Source organism: Ambystoma mexicanum, chromosome 3p, assembly GCF_040938575.1.
Source record: "Ambystoma mexicanum isolate Mex_15411 chromosome 3p, UKY_AmexF1_1, whole genome shotgun sequence".
In the NCBI taxonomy this organism is placed as follows: Eukaryota; Metazoa; Chordata; class Amphibia; order Caudata; family Ambystomatidae; genus Ambystoma; species Ambystoma mexicanum.
Genome location: NC_090925.1, coordinates 550,103,559 through 550,130,898, shown reverse-complemented (window position 1 = coordinate 550,130,898; position 27,340 = coordinate 550,103,559). Strand labels below are relative to the sequence as shown.

The 27,340-nt window shown below is 46.1% G+C and overlaps 1 protein-coding gene across 1 annotated transcript in view; it reads left to right on the top strand.

The window, feature by feature from the left end:
- Positions 1-27,340, top strand: part of ARFGEF2 (ARF guanine nucleotide exchange factor 2) — a 2,106,550-nt gene that overhangs the window by 1,232,313 nt on the left and 846,897 nt on the right. Inside the window, exons 28-30 of the mRNA XM_069651280.1 lie at positions 19,037-19,197; positions 22,978-23,108; positions 23,225-23,354. Of these exons, the coding sequence (XP_069507381.1) occupies positions 19,037-19,197; positions 22,978-23,108; positions 23,225-23,354 (422 nt within the window). The remainder of the gene's footprint in view (positions 1-19,036; positions 19,198-22,977; positions 23,109-23,224; positions 23,355-27,340) is intronic.

The following is a 27,340-nucleotide window of genomic DNA, read 5'->3' as shown; positions in this document are numbered from 1 at the left end:
CACGGTTGTGGGACCTTGTTTCGCCCTTCTACCAGTTTTCCGTGCTTTTCAGTGAGAATGATATTACTTAAAATACTATAACTTTACACGTGTATAGATTATTATTAGGCATATCAGTGTTAAATTTGACAGTGGCATCCTGTACACTTTCCCGTGGAATACCCAATTCTCTGCCATTTTGTATTCCCCATGTGGCAGTGAAGTCTATGACGTCTTAACTTAAAGCCCATAAAATCACATTTAAACTGTTAACTTTTCCCATTTTTGCAAAGTTCTGTTACTAAGATAAAAGCCTTACAAGTTTTATTTAAAAAATAGTCTTTGAAACTATTGGGCATACTTTGTCCTTCACTGGAAGCATTTGTTTTCTCTTCAGCTACCCCCCAACTGTCAGTTCAGCCCCTTGTGAAGGGGGGTTTCCCAGTTTGATTGAAGGTTTATGACTTCACAGTTTGATGTCCCAGAAGTTCCATTGTAAGATGGCTCAGCCCAGACCCAAGTCTGATTAGTATGTGTAGTTTCTTTGTCTTGGTCAAAGTTTTCCAACCTAGCAATTATCACTCTCGTGTCCTGGAAGTTTATGGTGGTTCCCTTTTGGGGGGAAGCCTTAGATCTGCCAACAGGAATAACTTGTTTTGGGAGCTTGCAAAATCCAGCCCAGGCAGTTCAACAGTTTTATTTCTCTTTTATGTTGTCCTGAATCAAAATAGCCTATATAGGTTTCCCCAGCAACAAACCCCTTTGTATTGCTAGGCACGGACAAGCTTTCATTCAACATTGTACTTTTTAAAACCGCCATTTAAGTTCCTCTGGTTTGTAAAAGCCCATTCTGACACATGTGGTGAAAGCTGGCATAGTCCTTTTAAATTCGGTTTTGCTCTTCCATCTGGATTCCCACATGGTGGTGTAGCTGTATTCCGCTTGTTTTACACAACAGTCTGTACAAGGCAAAAGTCTTCATGAAATTGACATGTGCACAGAAAGCTATGATTTTCTTTTCAAGCAGTGATTTTTTACATTTTGTAGCAAAATTTAAGCGTTTCCCGTGTAGCTGAAGGAAAGCTTTTGTTGATTTTATCAGGTTTGGTTGGCACATCCTGTCTTTCAGGAATAAAATCTTTTCTGACGGAGCACAATGTGAATATGGCAGAGCATGACAGGGTCTTTTTGATAAAGGTAGTGTGATGCAGAACAGGGACAAATAGCATCAGAGCAGCATCATTTTAAAGGTGAAATATTCCCTTTTTCAATGGGAATTTTGGGCTTTCAGCAAAACAGCGCTGCTTTTCCACTCCATTTCTTTAAGACAAACAAGAACACACCCTAGTAGCCTTTCTCGTGGTGCTCCCAGTTCCATCTTGCCCAATGGTGCTTGGCAAAACCGTGCAGCCATCCTTTTGTTGCTGCAAAACGCAGTTTTGGTGTGAGGCAGTGGTGCTCACGGGAGCCAGTGCAGCCATTTTGCTGGTTCTGCTGAAGTGCAGCTTGGTGATGTGGGGAAGTACTTCTGAGTGGGTAAATATATCCCACATCTATGAGAGAAGTTAACCTCTCCTCCCTCATTGGTTCAGAAAACCAAAAACCTGACGCCTCCTGAAAACCCCTAAAAATCCACTTACAGTGGAGTTGATTCAGATAGTTTCCAGAACAAAGTGATCCTGTCAACCCTGTAATGTGATGTAATACCTCTGTCCCAAGGGCAATGATTAATGTCTCTCCTTTAGTGGATCAGAGTGCAAAGAGGAAAACCTCTCGGACTGAAAAACTGTCCAAACTTTTGAGAAAGATGAATGCTAAGATTAGCTCTTCCCCTACCTCTCCTGTTACAGAGCCTGTGAACCAATCTGTTCAAATACGAAAAATGGGTTGGATGTCTGTGAGGCCTAGGAACGTCAATTCTGGAGACCACGCTCAAAATGTAGGGTCTAATATTAAAGATCCAACTAAAAGTCCTGTTGTTTTTTGTTTGAAATATGTTGATTGAGTTTGGGAACAAAATATCAACAACTATAAAACTTGCTTACCTGGTTCATGCATGGGCCTTCTTATACCCTTTCTCAATGTTCTCCTCCTCCTCCTTCCTTCATGGGGTAAGACCATCTGCCGATGTTTGGCAGTCATTGAGAAGAGTGCCCCTCGGCAGCTCCAGGACATCGGAGTCCTCCTCTTTTCCTGCATTATTGCTTTTTCTGCCACAGCCCACTATAATACATCTTGAGACCATTGTTGTAGCTGAGGACCTTCAGAGCTTTTCCATGTTATTGCCATACAGCATTTCCCTTTAACCAGTAAAACAAGCTGCTATTTTCTTAATGTTTACTTTCCTTCCAGTTTCCCCCCTGGCAGCAAGCTCAACAAAGACACTCTGTGTGTACATTCCAGCTGTCTCCCCAATAGATCATTGACTTTGTCCATCACGGCCTGCCAGTAGCATTCAATGTGTGGGCATGCCCACACCATGTGCCAAACATCTGCAGATTCGCCTTTACATATCGAGCAAGTGTGTGGGGTTTTTGCGTCTATCATATGTAGTTTCTGTTGGTCATGTACACTCAGGGTATAATATAGAATTAATTTAAAACTGTCATCGCATGAAACTCTCGAGACCCCAGCACAGACTTTGGTCCATGTTTTTTCTTCTAAAGGAATTCCCAAATCCCCTTCCCCCTTCGCTTTAACTTTAAAAGGTGGAGGGCATTACGTTCTCTTGGAGCGCTGCGTATAGCTCCGTGATCGCATGTCTCTCGGTTCCCATCATGAGGATGTCTTGGAGGACTGGGGTGACTGGGGGGTTCCTCCGGAATTGTTTCCCACATGCCAGCTAAGGCCTTTGTTAATCATTCAAAATAAAAAAGGAATGGCATTAGGAGGCCCAGTTCAAATGTGTCCCTAAGCTTTGCCCTGTCGCATCGGTTCAAGACCATATCGTTCAATACCTTCTCCTATTCAGGGGAATGCACTCAGTGGTTTTTCTAGGCTATACCCCTCCCCCAGTTTCAGTTTGAGGCACGCTCTTCATGCCTGTTGCACCACCATTGTAATAACTGTTGCCTGAAGTCCCCCCTGACCTCCCAGAGCAGTTGCATCCCTGTATGATGTTGGAGTGGTGGGCCTAGTAAAAGTCTATCTGACCCTCCTGTCTGGGCATTCCAATTTGGCTGCATGCTGTAGCTGAGAGGCCTTAAATTATATATCTCTAAGTCAGGTAGCAAAAGTCCGCTGTCCAAGTGATGCCTACGTAGTTGCCTTTCTTGCGCAGATTCCTCATTGGATATCCATCTCGGCGTCCGCTGCTCTGAAAACTTTTCGATGGGGCGTAGTGCACCTCGACTCGCCCGTCGATCCGCCTTGATTTGATGCTCGGCCACCAGCTCTAGATGTGACATCGGTTGTAGTACATATACTGCTTCACTACGCCCCCGTACCTCAGTTCCTTTTTTCTGGTTGCTCGGCACGCTGCTCGAGAGGAACACTGCATCTCAATGTCTGTGGCTGATTCACACAACATCTTTGTGCGGTTCCTCAGCACTGGCCATAACACTTTGAGAGCTGTACGTCGTGTGGCAAAATGAACCCAATGTCCCTCAGAGATTGGCCGGTGAAGCTTGCAGTAGGCCGACCACCCTCCAACTCCCCAGCACAGTCGACCGTTCGTCTTTGCAGGCCGAAACAGAGGGGCCTACTCCAGAAAAGAAAGAGAGGCATGGGAGAAAAGCAGAAAAGAGATCTAACTCACAAAGCTATTCGTCCTCTTCCTCCACCCACAAGAAAAAACGCCACCGGCGCAAGTCTGATTCTTGTAGTGAACGCAGTAAAATGGCAGCGGGACAGACACCCACAGCTCAATGGGAGGAATTGCAGACCCAGATGTTTGACATGTTCAAAAAGGTGGCTGCGGATATGGCCGAGCCCTCAATGCAGCAGGCCCCGGTAGCTCTTGTGGCGCCCAGTAAGCCCTGCCCCAGAGCAAAATTTTGACACCATCGGCAAAGCATACTGGCTCGGTGCTGAACAAAGCCAGGCCTCCTTCGGCGCTGGTGCTTGCCAGCGCACCTTGGGTGACGGTGCCCTCCAACACCCTCTGCCCGAAAACCATGTCGATGTCGACCGTCATCGAGCAGTCTTTCGCACCAAAATACGGGGCTGACCTCCAATTCCATGGCAGAAATTCCCGCATCCTCAAGTGTTTCCCTATGTTTCTAACCCCGACCCAGCCCCCTCCCACCTGTTGTAACCCCCCCCCCCCACACATATATATCTTTTTTTTAAATCCGCTTTTTTTCAATGGATTTTCTTTGGTAAAAAATCCATTGAAAAATGTATTTTCCGTAAAATCACTGGATACCGTCCCCAGACGTAGAAATGCAGCAAGCCCACCCTTATGCTCACACCAATGCCAAACGCTGGGCATTAGTTTACAGGGTGGTGGATAACCTGGAGTGGGGTGCTCCACCCAGGCCAGTTTCTGGTTATGACTTCACTGACATCCTTGATGAGGGACCTGCTACGAAGAGTGCCATGACCTTCAACACAGCTATTGCCGACTGTGAGAAACCTGGCAGTACTCCCATGCCTACTCCCCGGGAATCCTCTGCTCAGATAACCAGGGAAGGGACATCGCTTTTGGATTACGACCCTAGGGGTGGACAAGCGAAAGAGGATCATCTGAGTGGAGGGTCTTCGGGGATTGGGGATGGAGTGCAGACAGGTGAGACGTGGTATCCCCTTTTTCTTGAACATGACATCTGCTAGACCCCCTCTGCCTTTGTGCGCTATTGTGATCATAGCCTAATGCAAAAACCTACATATCCCCTGCAGGCCATTAAAAGGAATAAGAAAAGACGCACTGCCCCTTTAAGGTCCAACTCAGAGCTAAAGGACAGGCATGACCAGATAATTGGGTAATGGAAGGTCAGACAGGCTCTACACTGACCCACCCACCTGCAGCCTGTTAATCTGCTGCAGTTGTATAAAAAGTGGTGGGGCATTCAGCAGTACAGGCCGCAACCGTTGGAGACACAGAAACCAGGAGGCTGCGTGGCTGAGTCCAGCATTGGATCCCTGACTTGCAAGGAACTAGTGTTCTGGGAGGCGATCAGCAAGGAGGTGGATAGAAAACCAGATGGAGGAGACTGACAAGCCGACACGCTACCCTGTGGCAGATCAAAGGATCTGGGGTGAAGAGGTGGGGGAGCTGTGGCTGCAGGGAGCCAGTCTGGTTAAAAAGGGAAGGCCCTGGACAGGGACGTCCTTCCCATATGTAAGTGCGCAGTATGTAGAGGTGCCCAGGCTAATATGGTGGAGAGTGTGAGTAACATCTGTGCCGGTAGTGTTAAGTGGCCCAGGAGCATATTAAGCAATCGAGGGGCACAGTGGAGAAGTAGTACTGTAGTATCAAGTACACTTGTGAAATTGGCTTAGCCAAAAGCCTGCCAACCAGTCGCAAAAAGAGGCTGGAGGCAGAGGCTCGGGTGAACAACCATAATGGTTGGCCACTGGCACTGCCACTTGGCCAAAGCCACCCCCACAGGAAGTGAGGGCTAGTCTAGGGACCTCTTCTAAACCAGTTAGGACCAGTATGGTGGCCACCATGATGGGCTCACAAAGAGCCCACATAGTCATAATTGCCGTTTTGAGGCCACCTCGTGGTCATCTTGACAAAAGGAAGCCCTAGAAAACAAAATAACTGGGACCCGGATTGTACACCAATGGCTACCAAAAAAGGTGCATTGGGCTACAACGTGGTAAAATGGCTTTCACCCATGATGAAGCTAAATTTAAAGTGCAGCCGCCACCAACCTTTTCCCTATAACAAAATTACAGTCACAGTCTCCCTATGGCAGAAATGTGGTACCTGAGAGGTACCCCTTGGACTCGACACATTAGGGGTGACCAATACCATATTCCTTATACCAAAAATGGCACAGGGAAAAGGCAAAAAAGTTGAGGCCCCAAAAGTGTCCCTGTAATGGCAAAAATAGGAATTCTGGTGTATTCCGAGACCCCCGGCCAGCCCATAGTCGGGGTTTGCTCAGAAACACTTTAAGACAAGATGGCAGCCCACATGAGATGGATGGGGGTGCATATTTTATATTTCAACACCAATCAATAAGGACAACTTAAACGGTTTGGCAAAGGGATTCCGTTTAATGACAAGTACATAAAACGGGGAGTTATGGATATCATCAATGATGCGATCTTCCTTCTCGCTTCAACTCCAACGAATTTCATAAAAATTGTAACATTTATACTAAAACCTCGTCATCACTGACGTGTAACACTCAAAAGTTAACATGCAATTCTATTGGTTAGGAAAAGGTAACTTTACTATAGGTACTATATCTGTATATGGTAACGGAGTGAGGGGATTGGGTAAACAATGGTCAGGTGGGCATCTAAGCCCTTCCTTCAAAAGGACTACTGCAGAAGTCACAAAGTATGACGTCCTATTGGTTCTACTAACTATAGGACCCTAGATTATTTGGTTCATTGTGATTGGGTTGGCACCAACTCCATGCATACCCTACCACTTTGCTTAGCAGCACGCTGAATGGTCGGCCAGGTGCGAGGTGCCCATTAGTTACCCGGCCGTCCTCCAGTCCTTGCTACAATGAATCATAACTTTAGTAGCCATGTGTCAATTATTTCACTGCGGTTGTCCTCGAGACTGCATCTTTTGTCTGGAAAAGGTTCTGATATCTTCATCTGGCCTGGTGCCATGCGTAGGTGTGAACTCTCGTCTCTTCTCTCTCGGCTGGTCACGTGATTCAGACACTGTGAATTTGCCTCTTTTCCATCAATTTGTGTATTTGATTTTCGTTTCACCCACCACCTGCCTTCGCTTTCTTATCTTGACCTGTCATAGGCAGGATATTCTGTTCTTAGTTTCAATTAGATGTAGCTACTGTTTCTCTTCTATTGGTATGACCTTGGCTTCCCTGGCATGAGTTGCCTCTGCTGAGTTTCGTTTCAGCCTTCTCTTCTCGTTTTGCTAAATGTGAAGCTTTTCTAGTGTGGCCTTTAGTAACCTGGGTTGATTCTGCTTCTTTGTACAAAGTGGACGTACACTTATACTAATGTGTTTAGTTTGAGGTAGATTATGTATAGTGGCGCTTGCCGCACTATTCTTCTACGAAGCATAGCAAGCCGCACTGTTTTCTTAGCTTTCTTGCGGCTCCAGGCATATTTACAGGTGTAAACTGGTCGACTATCTTCATTTTGCTTACAGCTTTAATTTCTTACATCTCTTTGCATCATTCTCTGGTTGTCATGTCTTCTATGTGCGAGTCAGCCCGGGCCCTCGTGACGTCAGCATTCGTCTTTTATTAAGGCCTTTTTAGTTTCTTCATGGACTGTACTCAGGCGATCTTCATTTCGTTTCATTTGTTGGTATGGTTTTCTCAATGGATACCTTACTGTCCATGGTTTCATTGGTATCGTTACTTCAATAGGTGCTGTTCTTCTAATAGGCACTGGGCAGAACCCTACTGCGGCTCTCTGCTGGTTTATTTGCTCATCATACGTCACATATCTCGGTGTGAATGTTCCTGGTACTTCAAAATGGGCGACTGGAGTGCAAGTTTTATTTGGGACCTCCTCTACGCTGGCTTAACAATAAGCAAGACGTTCAATAACTGTGTGTGGTAAAGAAAGTGAAGAGTTAGAACAACAGTTGATTGAAGAACAGTAAACATGGGTAAGTAATTAGAAAACATAGGTAAAACACTTATGAGCAATCCCAGGATGAAATCCCTAAATCCAAGTAAGTCCAGCCCTGCGATTTGAATGAGGGCCTTGTGCCCTAGCGTTATCAGTTCCGCAAGATATACTGTTTAGGTAAGTTTACTGTTGCGACTCAGTCTTGCAAAGGTTTAAAAAAGTTCAAGTAAGTATCTCTCCAAGCCCCACCACAATAGAGAAGGCCCAAGGCTTTACACCAATGTAATATGTAGGAGGAGAGAGGGGCACAAGACAGTTTTATTAGCTTACCTTCCCTACTCTGCTTTTTCCCTAGAGACCACATTCGAGCTTCCAGAATCTGTTGAGGCCACGTACCTCTGTGCTTGGTCCGTTTGAAGGAAGTGCAAGGGTTGCGGCTGATATGATATATGATATGATCGTTTATTTATATAGCGCCTAAACACAATGTGTTTCAAAGCGCTTCAAGGCAAGGGAGGGAACAAGGGAAAATACAATCACATTCTTACAGGCCATGAACAGTAAGGATGTGAAATTAACTATAGTACTCGGCCTGACGACATTTCAGATAGTGCAAGAGCTAAGACATAGATAAGGAAGGGAGGGGGAGAGTGGGAAGGAAATGGAAACAGACAGGTGACTACCGTACTTGGCCTGTTGACATTTCTGGTAGAGCCGGAGAAAAACAAAAGGTGAGGGTGAGGGGTGCAGAAAGGGAGGGGAGGAACAAAACAAGCGACTATCATACTAGGCCTGACATTTCAGATAGTGCTGGAGGGGTGGTGGGGAGGAAAAAAAAACAGTAATGGGAGGGTGGAGGAAACGGACGAGGTTGCTATCATAATAGGTCCAGGGACAATTCTGATAGAGTAAGTGCATAGAAGAAAGTAAGGGGAGGAGATAGGAAAAGGGAGAAGGGAAAGGAGGAGAGAAAAGAGAGTAAGCAGTCAAAAAGAGTGGAGAACGAATACAATTGCAGATGTCAGTAGTAACACAATGTTGCAAGCCAGGATACAAGATGAAGATGAGAACAGCATGATTCAGGGCCACCAGGAGTACAAGATGCAAAGGAAGTCCAGCATGAGAGTTGAGAAAGAGTGACGCACCGTGAATGAATGAAGTCCATAAAAGTCAAATTCAGCATTGGCCACAAGACCGTGATGGTGAAGGAAGGCACCAGGTGGGCGGGGCTTGCTAAGTGGTGAAAAAGAGCAGCAAGCAGGAAGGCACCAGGTGGGCGGGGCTTGCTAAGTGGTGAAAGAGTGGCAGGCAGGAAGGAACCAGGTGGGCGGGGCTTAGGCCAGGTGACGTAGATCCACTTGCATCTGCTCCCCATCTGCAAAGGAAAAGAATCCGTGCATAGATCGTTTTCGGGCACAGGATTTAGTTTTGGTCAGGCACAGTACCTGTGTTATGGTTCAAAAGACTAGCCAGCTGGTCAACCTTGACATGAAATGAAAACTTCAGGAGACCTTCAAGGAGCAAAGAAGACTTTATTTAACTGGGGTCAGCACGACCAGACGGCCACAAGCTATCTTCAGTTGGCGAACAAAGAAGCAGGCCCTCCACCTCTTCTGTTCGGACTGGAAGGCTGAAAATGCAGGAGCAGGGATCTTGTAACATAAGTTGAAGATCCTCCAAGTTCCACAGATGCACTCTGAACTTTACGGCTGTAGTGAGGCAGCCCAGGCTAAAGCTGGTCAGTTCACCGGTTGGTCCCTGGACACTTCCGAAGGCTCAGATCCTCGAGGGGTGGAGTCTGGTTGTTCCTACCGTTGCAGGGCTCAAAGCACGGACACAGGTCGTCTTAAGTACATCACCAGGATTTAGCTGGAGGCAATACTGGTCAGCTGCAGTGGTCGTCCTCTGGTCTTCAGCAGGCTGCACTTCTTCATAGGGTCTTGACTCCAACGATGATCTGTCGAATGGCTGCAGGAGCCCTCCTTTCCTGGATTTGAACTGGAGTTGCCACCCGGTCTACCCAATGGTAAGGATCTGCACCATTTAAACTGGCAGGGGCTGTCCAATCATGACTGAGACCAGACAGTCACAGAGCCCTCCTCCCGTCACAAACACAGACTGCCACTTTGTCGGGGAAAGGGCTTTCCCTGTAAGGCAATTCCAAACCTTAGAAAGCAGGCCAAAGGACAACATGCTCACAGGCCAGGTACACATCTTGTGGCACTGCCATTTTAGAGTATATGGTACTCTTTATGACATACAGTAAAATGTAGACAAACAGTAAAATGCAAAAGTGCACATGTAAAAAGTAAAAAACACGATGGAAAACTATTTGCTGCCATCAGGCCCTCATTGAAACATTGTATTTGTTGCTGTACAGTTGGAAAAGAAAGGGTTATAAGAATACAAAGCATGCTAACCACTGTTCACTTTAGGGTGATGTGTGCAGATTTAACAATACAAGAAATGCACTAAGGTAGATAGTCTCCCAGAAGTAATAGTCTTAAGACTGATCAGTTTTCCCTTCTTCGCGCCTAGAAACACTTGTATACAGGCGCGTTCTACATGTCATATATAAAAATTAGCACAAAGCAAGGGACGTAAAGCAGAAGGCTTTACCTACCTCCAAAACTTCAGGTCAGCAGTCAAACAGCAAAAGGAAAGGTGTCCATATAGGAGTAAAACAGAAAAAAAAAATAACTTTTCTTACCCCATATTTCTGAGGCACTTACGGATAGCCTTTCAGTATGATATCATGGAATGTACATGAGCTATTTAAAAGATAAACAATGGTCCAGAGTCACGTTGGCAGTAGATAACCAGATTTGGCCTAAAGGTAATGCAAGTTTAGAATTGATTTTGTGGACCTTACAGTAAGAACGTTTTTGTAAGGTTCAGGCACAAATGTCAAGCAGTCTAGTGTAAATCTGTGTACCACCCACACCTCTTCCCTCCCCCCCCACCCCATCTCTTCCCATTCCCCCCTCTCTTGGTCATCCACCAACTCTGACATCACCTGAACAGGCCGCATCTTCCTGCTGTGCTTTTTTTATTACAACTCTCCTCCTGCAATGGGATCACTTGCCCAGGCCAATCTGCTCCTGTCTTCCCCGCACAAACGGTTTTACAAATGGTAGTGATGTTTAATGGGGGCTAATCCCCACCCCTTTTCCCTGCTTGACTCTGTTGCGTATTGGCACTGGCAGCCCAAATTTCCCAGTTTGTGTCAGGGAGCCTTTGGATGGCTTCCCCCAATGTATGTGCAGCCTCCTTTGGGATGTCAGTCATTGGTCTTTGTCCCTGGTGGTCTAGGTTTACGTGTATGCTCAGGCTCTAGAGCATGCCAGCGCTGGGGAGAAATGTGCAACATGCTCTGTGGCCCTCTACTTCTTCCTTCTCAGTGTGCCTCTTCGGGAAGTCTGCTGCTGCAGTGCGCTCATTGTGGTGTACTGACGGGCTCTTTCTCTGCTGATTCTTCTCGCTTGATTAGTCAATGCTGAGTCTGGAAAAGAGAGAATAAATCTGGCGAGTATTCTGGTTTGGAGGCATTGGGTCATGCAATTCGATACTGCAAAGAAACAGACTGCCACTTGGGGCAGGGTGGGCACAGGAATTGGGCCCCTCTCAGTTGAGCCACATTCTCCTCTGTGGTAGGACTGGGTTTGCTTTTATTCCTTGTAGGCCTCTCACTCCAGTCTGAGATGGGGTTTCATATCCTCTTGACAAGGCCAGAGTGTTGAGAAAGATTTTCTTTTTTTCTTCTTTTCTTCCATAAACTTCTATGGGACACCCTTTCTTCTCGATTTGAACTCTGTCCTGACGTTTGTGGTAAGTAAAGCCTTCTGCTTTACTTCCCTTGCATGTTTGCTCATTCTTATGGGAAAACTGACTGTCAGTTTGAATGTCAGTACTGAGACTATGGGCCTCATTACGAGTTTGCTGGGCCGGATTTAACGGTGCCGGTAAAACTGTACCAGCACCGTTTACCGGACCGGCCAATTCTGACCTGCGATCCTGGAAACAACACCTCGGAGCCACACCCGCCGCGACGAAGCACCCGGAATCTGCGCCGGCGGAAACAGCGCGTCGATACACTGACTCACCACCAGTTCCCGGCAATGCGTAAAACCGTGCGCAATACGAGTAGCACGGACACAGAAAAAATGCTAAATAAATGGCGGAAACACAGTGAACATCATGGCGGTACCGCCGGCACCGCGGGGATGGCGTGAAACAGGGGCAGGTGAGCTGAATCAGGGCACAGGTGCACAAAATGAGCCCAGCTGCACCCTGCAGGCAACTGGGAACCTATAAAAGGGCCACACCCACACCCTCGCCAGCTCCAAACGCAACCATGCAGGCAGCCGCTATAGCAGCAGTTGGGCTATTGAACCTACAGGCAGCACTGCACATTGTGGCAGCGGTGGGGCAGAGGATGAGGAGGATGCGCAGGCGGCAAATTGCAAACCATGTACCCATTCCATACCCAATTGTGCAGCCGGCACGACCACGCAGGCAGCCTGCAATACCCTGCGTCAGGGCCTCAACCTGAAACCTGACCCCAGGGCAGATGCACACATTATACCGGCTTCATCGTCCAACAATCATGTCCATCCTCACCATGATCAAGGAGGACATCAGCAGCCGAATCAGCATGCGGACTGCAATCCCCTCGCCTGCTGAAGGTGGGATCAGTACTGCATTTCCTTGGAACTGGAACATATCAGACGGGCTGTGTCAACCCTGTCTCTCCAGAATACTTGACCAGGCACTGGATGCTCTGCTGCGCCATATGTCAGAGCACATTGCCCTCCCCTGCACCCCAGGCTAGGTCATTGTCACCAAGTTGGCCTTCCATGCCATTGCTGGCATGCCAAATTGCATCCATGCATTTGACTGCATCCACATAGAGCTGACCGTCCCACGTGCAGTGGAGTTGGTGTACCGCAATAGGAAACAATATGACTCACAGAATGTCCAGATGGTATGTGACGCTGGACAAGGGATAACCCATTGCTGTGCATGTTTTCCGGGGTCAACACATGACTCGATGGTCCTGCGGAATTCGACATTGCCACGCTACATGGAATGCTATGCAGGACAAAGTGCATGGCTATTGGGGAAGTACAACTGCCCATGCATGACCCCTGGCCAATGGCATGGACAATCACCACACCCCACACATCGTATTGCTATACATACCAAATTGTTACAGTGTGCACGTACCCACCCTGCCAACGGAGATGCACACCTTAGACATGTTGTTGCACCACAAGCAAGGCTGACATGAGGAAGAGAGTCCCAGACCCGCCCAATGCTCCTGTTCTCCCACATTGCACATGTGTGCCTACCCGGCATTGTGAATTGACCACAAATTCACAGTGACCATCGACTGACTGCACCATGTATGGACATCACTGCGCAATGCCATACTCGCCAACCACACATGAAGCCATGACCATCTACCTATGCACATCGAGCCGTTGCCCAAAATCAAAGCACCAATGTGACCACCAATGGCCCTGGAATGGTATTGTCCTACAAGTGTGATCATAGGATGTCCCAATTGACCAATGCACAAACCAAACATGATTGTACTGTATCTGATTCAGACCTGGAAACCACGAACACCAACATGTACCCTTGCTTCAAATCCCATGTAGGCGATGCAGGATATGCACTCACACCATGGCTGATGACGCCCATTCGAAGGACAAGGAACAGGTACGAGGAGGCCTACAAGAGGGCACACATTTGCACACGTGGCATGATAGAGAGAACATTTGGATTACTCAAGGCCAGGTTCCGCTGCTTGAGCCGATCTGGTGGATCATTGCTGTATAGCCCAATAAAGACGGGTAAAATAGTACTTGTATGTGCCATGTTGCACAATATGCACACACACAGGAACGTTCCTCTGCCCCAGACACAGGAGGAGGAGGAGGAGGAGGAGGAGGAGGAGAAGGAGGATGATGATGATGATGATGGGGATGGGGATGGGAATGGGATGGGTGCACTCCCTGGCAGGGGTGCCCAGGACGGACAACCTGCACGGACAGCACTCTTTCACAATTTTTTCTGAGAGCCTCTACATGCATATCATGGCAATATCTTATGTTCAACATTAAATGGATAGAATGAACAATGAATCAAGGATATACACTTGTCACATAATTTTCAACAATGCTTTAATCACAGCTATACAGGGATGAAGGTGAATTGGAAGTGAAAGTAGTACACCTGTGCCCACCCACCTCCCCAATGTACCCACCCCCAACCAGGCCCCAAGCAACTAACCCCATTACGGACCTCCCCCACCTCCCCAACGTACCCACCCCCAACCAGGTCACAAGCAACTAACCCCATTACGGACCTCCCCAATGTACCCACTCCCATACAGCCAACCCGTCCCAAATGTGCGGACGACAGTCAGATGATCATCCCACTATTTACGGCCACGCTTGTGTGCGCATGAGTCTTTCCCAGAGGGTCCGGCAGCTGGCTTGAGTGCCTCTGTGGGCTACTCACAACAGAGCCAGAGGGGGGGTAGTGCTCGTGGACGCAACTGGTGTTTTAACAGCTGGCACATTGCCAAAATATTACTGCTGCGCCACCAACATTGACTCCGCAATTCCCCCTTCCTCGCATGCCGTGACAGGGTCACGTTTGTAGTGGCAAATCGGCCTATTGCCCTCGACAGCCGTTGCACAGTGGTGGCAGTACTCTCCTCCTGCATCCTTGCCTCCTCACGCTGCAGCCTTGCCTCTTCGCGCTGCTGCCTAGCCTCCTCCAATTGTTTTTCAACCAGCTGTGTGAGGCTGGCCTGGTGTTCCTCTAAGCGCTGTAGGCGTGCGCTCATTTCAGCCATCGAGGGTGTGGGCGAATGCATTGGGCTGTGCATTCCATAGGACTGAACACCAGGTTAGGTAGGGGACTGATGTCGCACACGTCATCCTTCTCCTGTTGTGCTCCGTCCGAAAGTACTACCGGTTCACTGTTGCCGCTTGATTCCTCCTACTCCTCCCTGGCAACAGGACGGGCACTGCTTTCTGTGGCCAACGTGGTAGCAGGTGTTACCTCTGTGGCAACAGGCAGCACTGGGGTCTCTGCAGGGATGGGGCATCCATGCCCAATGTTGGTGGTGCCGGTGACTGTGTACCAGAGGTGCTGGCATTGGCATCCTGCCCTGGATGGCCACGTTGGCCACGTGCGGGAGGACGTGGCGTAGCCTGTTGCGCTGTGTCACTGTCGGTTGACGTCCCTGTGGGGGAATAGAGGGCATGCCGTTAGTTGTGTGGTGTGGTGTGATGTGAATGGGTCCATTACATGCAACGCACTAAACAATCTCTGTCCACTTGCATGTACACACATTTGATGGGTGATGCAGTCAGGTGTGTGTGTCTCAGTCACGCGCTGTCTGCATGTGCAGGGGGCACATCTCATGTGCGTGTTGGTTGTGGTCTGGGTCATTGGTGGATGCGTTGGGTCACTCCTGCCCCCGCTGGGGCGGGGGGGGTATGGGTCATTGGTGGATGCGTTGGGTCACTCCTGCCCTGGCTGGGATGGGGGGCATTCACACTTGTGGGTTTCATCTCTGTGTACTTACCAGCATCGCCAGTTGGGCTGTCTCTGGCTTCTCCATTACCTACGCCCTGTATACCTTCGAGGTGCAGGACATTGCTACCTCTGCTCCAATGACTGTAGCCTCAGTGGCGATGCAGGCCCTCCACCTGTGCCAGTGCTGTGCTGGCAGTGTGCTGCAATCAGGTTGCGCACTCGCAGATCATCCCATCTTTTGTGGCAATCTTTGACCGTGGGCACGGTCACCCCGACAGCGGTGTACTTCCGTGCTGGTTCCGCCCAGACCTCCTTCTGCCGCTCCTGGGTGCTGTGCCTCTGGTCAGTGCTGAAAAGCATGGTGGCATGTTCCACAATGTACTCAATGAGCACCGTCAGCTCTAGCTCGCTGAAGCGTGGCTTCCGCTGTCTGGTGCCCGAGATGCGAGATGCATGCCATCGTAGTGGTGGATTCTGGCTGTTCCCAGTGGTGATGAGCCCTGTGGTCTGAGAAGATTGGCAGTGGATTGTGGTTTAAATAATGGCCACTGCTCTCTTTTTGGTTTTCGCGATCACAGTGTTTCCGGATCCGGTATTCCCATTTCCGTGGCGGCGGACACGGATATTCCACTGGTGTGTTATATGCAGCATCCATGTCTGTGGTTGTTACTTTGCCGGCTGTGATACTGTTTCCGGAATGGTGTGGTGCGTGCGACCAACAAGCCGTAATCAGCCATTGATACCGCATGCTTGCGGTCGCAGAAACGGTGTCAACGTCGTCACGGAAACAACGGATTCCGGACCAGGGAACTCGTAATGAGGCCCTTTGTTCCTCTTTGGGAATTTCTTGCATTGTTAAAATTGCACACATCACTTTACAGTGAAGTGCAGTTTGGATACCTGGCATCCCTGTATCTTTTTTACACATTAGTTTTTTTGTTACTTTTACAGTGTGCCTAATACAAGCTGGTGGCAGCAGTGATGTTTACGGGTTTTGGAGCATTTTACTTGCTCACTTTTGCGTTTACCACAAATGGCTACTAAAGGTGGCACGCATCCTAAAATGGCTGTGCCACAAGGTTTTTCGCTTGTTCTTTGGCCATGTTGTTCTTTGGCCGCCTTCCTGTCTGCTCAGGTCAGGAAATGCCTTATATGGAATGCCCTTTCCCAGGCAAAGCTGTGACTTTCACAGGCTTAAAGGCAGTTTGTGAGTGTGGCCGGTGGGGTGCTCCGGGACTCTCTAGTCCGTATCCACATACCTTTTGCATGAATGGCTGTTGCTATGCAGATGATATGGCCAGTGGCTATCCATTTTTGGATAACCACTGCCACTTTGAATGGTGCAGATCCTTCCCATTGGTGGGCGTGGGCAAGCTGCCAGTCCAAATTCTGGATAAAAGGAGGAATCCTACAACCATTCTTGAGATCATTGTTGGAACCAAGACCTTTACGAAGAAGTGCATCCCGTTGATGACCAGAGGCGACTCCTGAAGCTTAGCAGCATTGACTCCAGTGATATCCTGGTGAAGTCCTGCTCCTCTGTCCTGCTCTCAACAAGGCCCTTGTTGGTGCTTCAAACCCATGCCTGCTGGGAGAAACCTGCCTTGACCCCTTGAGAATCTGTGCATTCTGAACCTTCAGAAGTATCCCTGGACTCACCGGTGGACTGACACTCTCTCCTGGGCTACCTCACTGCAGTCATTGTCGCTCCGAGTGCATCCTTGGAACTTGGAGGATCTTCAAATTGTGTAACAAGACACCTGCTCTGCATTTTTCAACCTTCTTGCATCAACAGAAGCTGTGCCGGGTCTGCTCTTTTGTTCTTGCACTGAAGGTCGCCTTTCGTCGCCTAATCGTAGTGACTCCCATTGCAGCTCTTCTTCCTCGCTCCCTGCTGGTGTCCTTAGGTGATCTGCACACAGAAGTCTTCATCTTTTCTTTGTTTGGGTGTTCTATTGGAAGCTGTCCAGAACTGATTCCTAAGCGCTGCAAACTACAAACTAAATCCCACGTCCAAAAGTGACTTCTGCATCAAGACTGTGTCCCCAACGGAATCCGGAACCTATGCAATGATCTGGGGAAATCTGAGTCGGGGCAAGTTATCATACCTGTTTCTTGATTGTGGAGATAGTTTGTTTATTTGAAAGAGGGAGAATTAGCAGGAGATGGGGGGAGTAGGAGAGATTGGAAGATGAAAACAGTCCTACACCCACCACCACTTCCAGTGAGATGGGACAAGTGGATGAAGGTGTAGGCAGGGTCATGAATGGCAGCAAGGGTTGCAGAATCAGAGGGAGGGATCCAGGTTTCGTAAGGGTAATGAGGTCAAGAGAAGGAGAATGAGAAAAGAAGAATGCAGAGGTAAAGGAGGTTTTATTACAGACTGACTGCGCCTTCACTCCCCGTAGACAACTGTGGTGTGATGCTAATCTTAAATGTGGAAAAGAAACGTATGCCTCCTTTTTGGGTCATCCCTTAATACATAGGCCTCAAGAAGAACAGTTTAACGGCCATAGTTAAATCAGTATGTAAGCAAACGCAAACAAATAATTAACAATAATTATCATGATTTTTTACCTGTTTCTGCCTGTGATTTCTTCATTGCAGTCCTCAGGTCAGACCAGAGTTGTTGGCTCACCATTAATTCAGTGGGGCCACACTAGAGTTTATCTCATGGTTTCAAAAAGTTCCCATATACCCGGGCTACTGCACTTGCTTCCTGTTGAAGCAATACGTCCTGAAAAAATACAAAACACAAATACATACAGAGTAGCCAGAAGTGGCTAAAGGTGTTGCAAAAATCCCTGTGACCTATTATAACTGATGCGAGACCAGTTGTATGAGAGAAGACTGAGTGTAACTCGCCTTTCGCTTGCAGTCCGTCTATCACCAGAGACCCACACATCCATGTTTTGTTTAAAAGAAATGCTGGGGATGACCTAGTTAATTGTCATTTTCAATGCATTAGCTTACCTCTTTCCTGCATTTGCAATTCACCATGCAATCATCTTTACTAGGATTTTGCATTGGTGATACCCCTGTAACCAGTATCGAGTAGACAACAAACCACACTTAACTAGTTGAATAGCTTAATTGGTTTCTACACTATCTGCTGCAGATTAAAATGCAATTTGGAACCAAGAGAGCCCCAATATTGTGCAGGATCACAGTAGTAAGAATTGTTGATTAAACAGGATACAAACTGGGCCAGATCAGAGCCCTGCTTATATCACTAAATATCTATAGCATGTTTCTCACTGTCACTGTGCAGGGATATTTGTGCTTGTGTGTCCCTGTTTCACTAGAAGTGTTTTGTCGTTGCACCTTTTTTTAGGTGACTGTCACTGTACCCACCCCTATTTGTCATTGAGTCTGCCACTTTGTGTTTTATCACTGTGAAAAAAAGCATTCACTGCATTCCCGTTCTTGTCTCCAGAAATCTATAGATCAAGCAATTCATGTTCTGTATTCTCTGATTATATATTAACAATTGTATATTACAGGACAAAATGATCTATTGTTATGAAGCACACAGCGCAAGAATGTATTCTCTTTATACAAATATTATGGGATTTTATTGGCCACCTAGTCAAACTGTTAGAGAATGAAACATGTTGTTTGCTATAAAGTAACATTATTATAACTAAATATTACATGTATTTGTAAGTAGTGTTTTAGTTGACCCTAACACTTTATTTGTATCTTTCTTACAACTGGTATAAAAGTTCATGTTTTTAGTTAAAGACGCTTTTGTAGTAGTGAAAGTTAAGCAGTTTGAAAAGGAAAATATCTAAATATTATTTGTATTTCTTTACTACAGCACACATTTTTCAGCAGCATTTTCCTGCAGCCATAGATTCATTTCAGGACGCTGTAAAATGTTTGTCAGAATTTGCCTGTAATGCTGCATTTCCCGACACCAGCATGGAAGCAATTCGGCTTATTCGGTATTGTGCTAAATATGTCTCGGAACGACCCCAGGTATTGACTGTTAATTATCACTTGTTGATTTTTCTGCATTTTTTCATGGTATAGACTGCTCATTTCTTGAGTAGTCCAAGTGTGGCCTTAAAATACCTTAATTCATTTCAATTTGTTACTAAATCGGGCAGAAGATGCTTGCATACATTGATGACATGAGTGGCATTCCAGTTGAAAAATCCTATGTAGCAAAAGTGTAAAATAAAAGCAGCAACTGTATGGTAAATCATAATTTCTGTTAATCTAAAAGAGTATATGTAGTTAACAGTAGAGTATATTTAGTGTAGTAAGAGTATATTTTGTTAACAGCATTGTTGAGTCCTACAATTTACATTCCATGGTTTGTGCTATTCTGTTGTAATATATTCTGAAATCTGTATTGTCCCAACATTGCTTACTGACAAGATCTGCTGCTGAGTCACTATAGGAACTGCTGTGTGCCCCCCACCAGTCCCTCCCCACCCACACTCTGTACCCAGTCGCTTTTAACTAATAAATGAGTACACAGAGTATCCTGGAAAAGTGGAACAGAACAAAATAATACACTGCACCCGCTGCTGATTCTCATTTTGCTTGGTTGATAATTAAATTATACAGAAACAACAAGTACCTTTTTAGTACTCTTCGATATTGACTAAATGCCAATTTCTCCCATGCTCATTCCACCTAAGGACTTGGTTAATCTACCTCAATGCTTGTGGAGGATGCCTGGAATTCTTGTGCCATCTGCTAAAAAGAATATCTGGTCTCGAGCCCGATTTTTAATCCTTCCACTTGAAAACTAAGATATTTCTACATCTCTTGATTGACCCACTGTCTGGCCTTTAGACTTGGGTGTGCGAAATGTGAGGACAATTGAATCACTAGTCCCAGGTATTTTGCAAGAAGCTCACCATAATTAGATTGTAAGAAAATGGAGAAAAAACAATTCTTCAAGATGTCTTGTACCAAACTGGTAGCTTTGACCACCCCCAATATAAGGATAACATTGCCTCAAATGGGGACGACATCCATTACAACCAGGATCTCTGAACACACTTTATCTTTGGGAAGTTCTCCAATTTAGTCCATTAACCAGGTGTCCTAAGGCCGAGGGGGAATTGGTAATGAGAAGAAATAACTCAAATGGTTTTCTGCTTACCCCCCTTGGAGCAGGCATAGGTCTTGCATATCTTTACAAAGTTCAGAGTTTCCACCCAGAAAGATTCCCACATACGTTTCTAGGGTCTTATGATAGACAGTTTGTCCTGCTAACAGATTCATGATATTCTACCAGTGCAGAGCTGAAACCCCATCACTACTGAACCCATGTGACCCGTGATAAAGAATACAAGGATGTATTGCAGCCTGGATGGTGAGGTTTTGACCCAGGAATGGCGGCAAAATGGTGGGTTTACATGCCAAATTTAGATCAGGCTAGTCTCGGTTGGGACCTCCGAATTAAAGGAACCTGAACCTATGACCCAGCTGGTGTCCAGATGACCCAAAGGAGCAACAAACAGAACACTTTAGAGGATGAACCACAAGTCGGAAGTGCCAGCATTCATGAAGAGGACAACCAAGTTCCCAGGACAGTTCAGCGGAGCAGGAATGGGTAGCAAACCAATACTAAAATGGTCCAAGATGAGGGCATCAGCACAAACCATGCGATTTCCAAGCTTACGACCGTTCCCCACCTCAAGATGCTTGGGTCCGAAAGATTTCACATGAAGGCTAAACCTCAGAGGTCAGTAAAAATGTTCATGAAGCGGCAGACAGCTAGGGCAGCAGCAGGAAGCTAAGGAAGAGCTCAGGATGAAATTCAATCAGTAAAAGTGAAGCAGGTTGCAAGGACAAGGAATCCAGGTTCTAGTGGTATGGCCACATCAGGATCCTCCTCAGCAGCAGCAGCCCATCTCTAGTAGCAGTCTTCCAGATTTAAGGTACTGAATGTGAGGCATTCAGTCTCACTGATAATACATTAGCTCAGGGGCTGGCCAAACCACCCCCCCCCCCCAATCACATTACTGGGCATCACAATCTGGCTGACACTGAAAACCACACTCTGCTCAACGGCTCACCCCACGGTAGGGGAATTGCAGCCTTCCTACCTTGTGGGTAATCAACAAAAAATACACCAAAGGAAGGTGATACAGTGCGTGTCACAAAGTCTTATCTCAGCAAGACCTAGATTTGGTACCAATCATAATTTGCACCATTGAACAGAGCACAATTATTTAGCATACAAAAATACATTGTTTTATTATGAATTTCCACACACAATAATATATCCTAAAACATAAAAAATAATGGATAAGCCCATAATATGATGCACATATGTATCCAGAGATCATACAATATGAAACCACAGCATAATCAGCACACTGAATTTCAACAACACGGATGTTTAAATCACACTCTTGCTCATTGTACAAACAAAGCCCAACTCGTACAGGTTTCTGTCCTATGGGGACAATTGCTGCCGGACATTCATCAGGAGCCCACATTTTCACTTGTGTGTGTCGTGTAAAGGCTAAAGATGAGTTTCAACCTTCTGTTGACCTGGTCTTCCGGCAGGTCCCTAATGGGATAAAGACAGTTGTATTATACTAATCTGTTTGTTATTTAACCCCAAAAAATACCCTTATTGTGTGTGGACATTCGTAAAAAAAAACAGAATATATTTTTTTATGCTAAATAATTGTGCTTTGTTCAATGGTGCAAAATATGATTGGTACCAAATCCAGGTCTTGATGAAAAGACTTTGTGGCACGCACTATATCACCTTCCTTTGGTGTATTTTATGACACTGGATACCACCAGACACACTGTCTCAGCCATACTGGATGTAGATTGGCAGGTTTAGTGAATGTTAAACCACTCTACAGCCGATTAAACTCAAACCAGGGTGCCTAAAATGAGCCTACATCAGCATTTTGGCCGTGCTTAACACCCATATAGAAAAAAAAGGTGGTCCAAAACAAAATGGCTGGGATCTTAAAGAAATTGGCGCATTGTTCTCCAAATGTGGTTAAATCTAATTAAACACCTGGTGTAGCCAAACCTAAATCACAATTTCCACCAGCCTATTCCACATCATACTTTCAGGGTGAGAGTCACCCGGGGAAAAAAATAGAGCAATTGAAAGTACTGGTTCCCCAACAGACATATGTGCTACTAAGGGGACAGCATACCAGAAAAAGGTTTGCAGCGGTGGAGGGGTTAGGGGTGGCTGTACTTAAGTAGAAATCCCTCTACCCACAAAAAAAATTTGAAAACCCAAGGAAGGCTGGCAGTAACTTTAGGAGACCCACCAACAATACATATCAAAGGATAAACACTGCCTGAACCATGCAACTTTATCCAATGTTTGAGTTGTGTTGTGACGAATTGCAAGACAATCGAAACATTGAGTTGAAGAAACGGATGTGAAAGCAGTATGTGGACCGGACACAGCAGAGCAGGCCTATTTATGCTGCTCTTTCATGTAGTAAAGTAGCATCCAGACACTCCTTAAAGAAAATAGTCGTGAGAAATCCTCTACAGGGTAAAAACATCAGGTAACTGACCTTAGCACCTGTAACGGACAACCTCATAACTTTGACAAACAGTGAAACAATGTACACAGAGAAAGAAATGTAGACATACATGTCTTCTGAACACATGTTCAGGGTGCAGAATCCCCCAGTTAAAAAGCACTTAACTGCTCCAGGGAGCTGTCCAAATGCCATAATAAACATTTAACATAATACTGCATTAGAACTGCCCATCTTGTGACCCGTTTCTTTCTCTTTTTCACAGGTGCTCAGAGAATACACAAGTGATGATATGAATGTGGCTCCTGGTGACCGGGTTTGGGTGCGAGGATGGTTTCCAATATTGTTCGAACTCTCCTGCATAATTAACCGATGCAAACTAGATGTACGGACAAGGTGAAAAAAAGTTGTATTTGATTTCAATGCATTTGCCCATGTCTATTCTCTCTCAATAAATGTAGTCCATGACAGTTTGTTTCTAAGAATGGGTTTTAATTTTTTCTTTCCACTAGGGGACTTACTGTGATGTTTGAAATCATGAAGAGCTATGGTCACACCTTCGAAAATCATTGGTGGCAGGACCTATTTAGAATAGTTTTTAGAATATTTGATAACATGAAACTTCCTGAACAGCAAACCGAGGTAAATAAAATTATAATATAAATGTGTTTCTCTATGATCAAATTGTTATGTACATTTATAATTACTTTTTCATGGCCTTCAGTAACAAGAATTAATTGTGCAGTACATGAGCTAGTAGAAGTGTGATAGCCTTTCACAATATCATATTGTACATATAGTCCTAGTGTTCTAGCCAATAAATGATAGTGCAAGTGTAGTGCAATTAACAAATGGTAAATCGTTAGATCCCAATTACTGGATTTGTTCCACTATATGGTTGTTCATTGACTGAAATACTCATTGTATGTGAAATCTCCATTTTGATCTTCCATTTTTAGAAACCTAATTTTGCAATCTTTTGTTAGGGAGATATTCTACTATAGCTTTTCACACGTGTCTCTTGAATTGGAACTATCTATAGGTTAAAATGAATACAATTCAAATAAATGTCAATAATATGTTGAGAAAACCCTTGAATGGATGAAACACATGCATGTGCCACAAACGGTTTATGTTGGCACTCTGCAATATATGAATCACATGTGAATGTGTGACATAATATGCTCATTTATCTTCTTAAGGATATATGGAACATAGGACTTTACATCTGATTACTAATTTGCAGTAATCAATTGTCAGAATATATACAAAAATGTGTGAACTTTAGAGTCCAGCGCACACTGCCCTGTGAAATTTTTTATAATTATTTTCCACATTTATTTCAAATCTGGAATAGTTTGTTGAAGACATTTGTCTAGCTTTTAAACTAAGAACACCTTTCTTTGTATAGCTTTTAACTGGAAAAGAAATCCAGATAGAGCATGGTAGGACAGATTTTTCTTTTGGAAACCTTCCCTCCATTGACTTAAAGGGAACTCCCAACTTTGTCTGTTTGCACCGCAACTTGACTTTTGAGTTAAGTGAAGCTTTTTTAGATTTGCTTACCCATTGATCAAATGTATTTTGGGTGCACTGGTGAGCCGTTAAGGCTACCACTGCAGGCATGGGGGGGGTGGGGGACAGCTTCCCTCGGACACAATTTCTGTCTTTTAATTTGGCCTGATAAATGGAACCACATGGATCCTGTGTGCCTTTCCTTTCCCTTAGATTTCTGGCCACATTTTACATGCATTTTTCATGTGTCTAGGATGGGTTTGTGGCAGTGAACTGTTTTTTTGTTTTCTGGTAACCCCCCATGCACCATCTTTAAAAAAAAATACATATATAAAAAAAATGTATATGTATATATATATATATATTTTTAACCATGTTTATTTTTAGTTCGAAGGCATATAAGCAATTACAACTTAGCATTTGACAACATTAAACTCTTATGCTATACATTTTACTCATGTTCAGGTCTTACAGATCGTTAGAATTTGCATTACCGCCAAAGTTTTCCCAGTATGCAAGGCGGATAACTTGGTAAGGGTTTTTCACAAGTTGCCATTTTACACACACACACACACACACACACACACACACACACACACACACACACACACACACACACACACACACACACACACACACACACACACACACACACACACACACACACACACACACACACACACACACACACACACACACACACACACACACACACACACACACACACACACACACACACACACACACACACACACACACACACACACACACACACACACACACACACACACACACACACACACACACACACACACACACACACACACACACACACACACACACACACACACACACCCCCCCCCCCCCCCCCCCCCCCCCCCCCCCATGCCAGTAATACTATCCCTAGTGTGACGTCCACTGTACCCATGGTCCTTCACGCGTCGAGGTCCCTCAGATTGTTTTTTTCCACCATCATAGACGGACGCTGTTCGCGGAGTTCCCTTTTGGCTTATCGCCATCTATTATTATACAATTAACAATAGTTTTTCGCACTATCCTTTATAACCCTTCATATCCACCAGCTATTGAGACCATCCGACAGCGGTGGGAAGAAAAACGACCGTTGAAGACTCCCGTCGATGGATCCGTTCCGGCCTTGGAAGGCGGCTTCGGCCCACACAGTAGGGAGAGAGGGGGGAGGTCATACTGGAATGTATCTACCCCTTTTCGTACACTACATTTGCCTAACTGCCGTGTCATTTTGTTATGGAAAGGACCCCCATTAAATTGTAACCCAAGTGCAACAAGAAGTTCCCGTGGGTCAACAGACACCTTGTGTGTAACCTGTGTCTCCCTCGGAACTACGTCAAGTGTTCCTGTCGAGCGTGTAGACTATTCAAACCCAAGACATTGAAGGACCACTAAACTAAGCGCTGGGCCCATCATGCCAGGCAACTTGAGGCCATGGAAGTGGAGGGTGCTTTCAGCAACTGCAGTAACGCAGCGGTATCCAACGGCAAAGGCGACTGGGTTACTCAAGTTTCCCAAGCGCAAGCCCCCCAACCCCAACAGACAGGCCAGCGGCCATGTTATGGGGACAACACCTGGCAGCGAAAGCATTCTCGACCCACCCCACCCCCCCCCCCCACTAAACACACAACCCACCACCGAGACTCGACGCAACACTCGAGCAAACAGCAACACACAACCTCTAGGCAAAGATCTGTTGAGCCACTGTCCTCTGGGCACTCAGATTGAGATCGGCACATGACCGGTCCCGACTGTCGAAAGACAGAACAGACGTCGTGGATAAAAATATTCCCGAAGATCGTGAGTCGGCTGACGAGACTGCAGAGCTAACCGTAGCCGAGATTCGACATTCCTAGTCGATAGCGGTAAAAAAGCCCATAAAGGCCGGACTTGCTCAGTTAGTTAAAAAGCATGTACTGGAAAGCCTTGTCTAGGGAGTCTAGTAAGAGCTCCTCTAAAACTCCTCATAGGAATATGACACAGAAAGATAGGTTGCCTCATAAGAGTAGGGAACCTCAGGCACAGGATTCCCTGTCTTCAGCCTTAAGAAGGCTACTGGAGACACTGATCACTAACGAGGAGGTTGAGGAAGCCATCAAATCTCTCAAAACTCGGGCCCCAGGCCGAGACAGATTCTCCTCAAGATTCTACAAAATATTCAAACCCCAGTTGATTAAACCCCCCCCCTTGGTAACACCCTTCAACTCTTTCAGGGAAACTGGGTTGGTGACCCTGTCAATGCAGGATTGTATCACGATCCTCCTACCCAAACCAGGGAAGGACCCAAGGGACCCAGCTTCATATAGGCCAATTGCCCTGTTAAACATAGACGCTAACTTATATTGCAATACTCTGGCTAATCGTTTAGCTCACATCCTCCCTGACATAATTCATGCTGATCAAACAGGCTTTGTGTTGAACAGAGCGGCAGGAAACAACATTCGTAGGACCTTGAATCTGGTGGTCCTCGCTTCCCGAAACTCCCAGGGCCTCGCACTCATGGCACTAGATGCCATTAAAGCGTTTGATAGGGTGGACTTGTCATTCATGAGACTCACCGTAGAGGTTTTCGGCTTTGGCCAATGTTTCATTGGCCAATTATAAACCCCCAAAAACCCTTCTGAGGATCAACGGGTCCATATCAACCCCGATCCCCTTAACTTGTGGGACAAGACAAGGCTGCCCGCTGTCGCCCCTACTCTGCGCTAACGATGGAACCCTTTGCCCAGAGGATCAGGCTGAACAATCTTATCAAGGGCCCCCAGGTTGGCCCATCCCAACACAAAAATGCTCTGTACGCTGACTATGTGCTGCTCATGCTTTCAGAGGCCAGCTCCTCAATAAAGCACGCCCTGGTGGAAATAGCTAGCTATGGGAAGGTTACCCGCTTCGCTGTCAACTTCTCCAAATCGGTAGCCCTGGGCATCGGCCTCCCCCGGGAGGAACGGGAGGCGCTAACCAGGATGTGCCCAATCACATGGGAAAGACAGTCCATCCCTTACCTAGGAGTTCATATTACGGCGAACCCAAAAGACACATACCAGGCCAATCTCCACAGACTGTTTCGGGAACTGGAAGGGGAT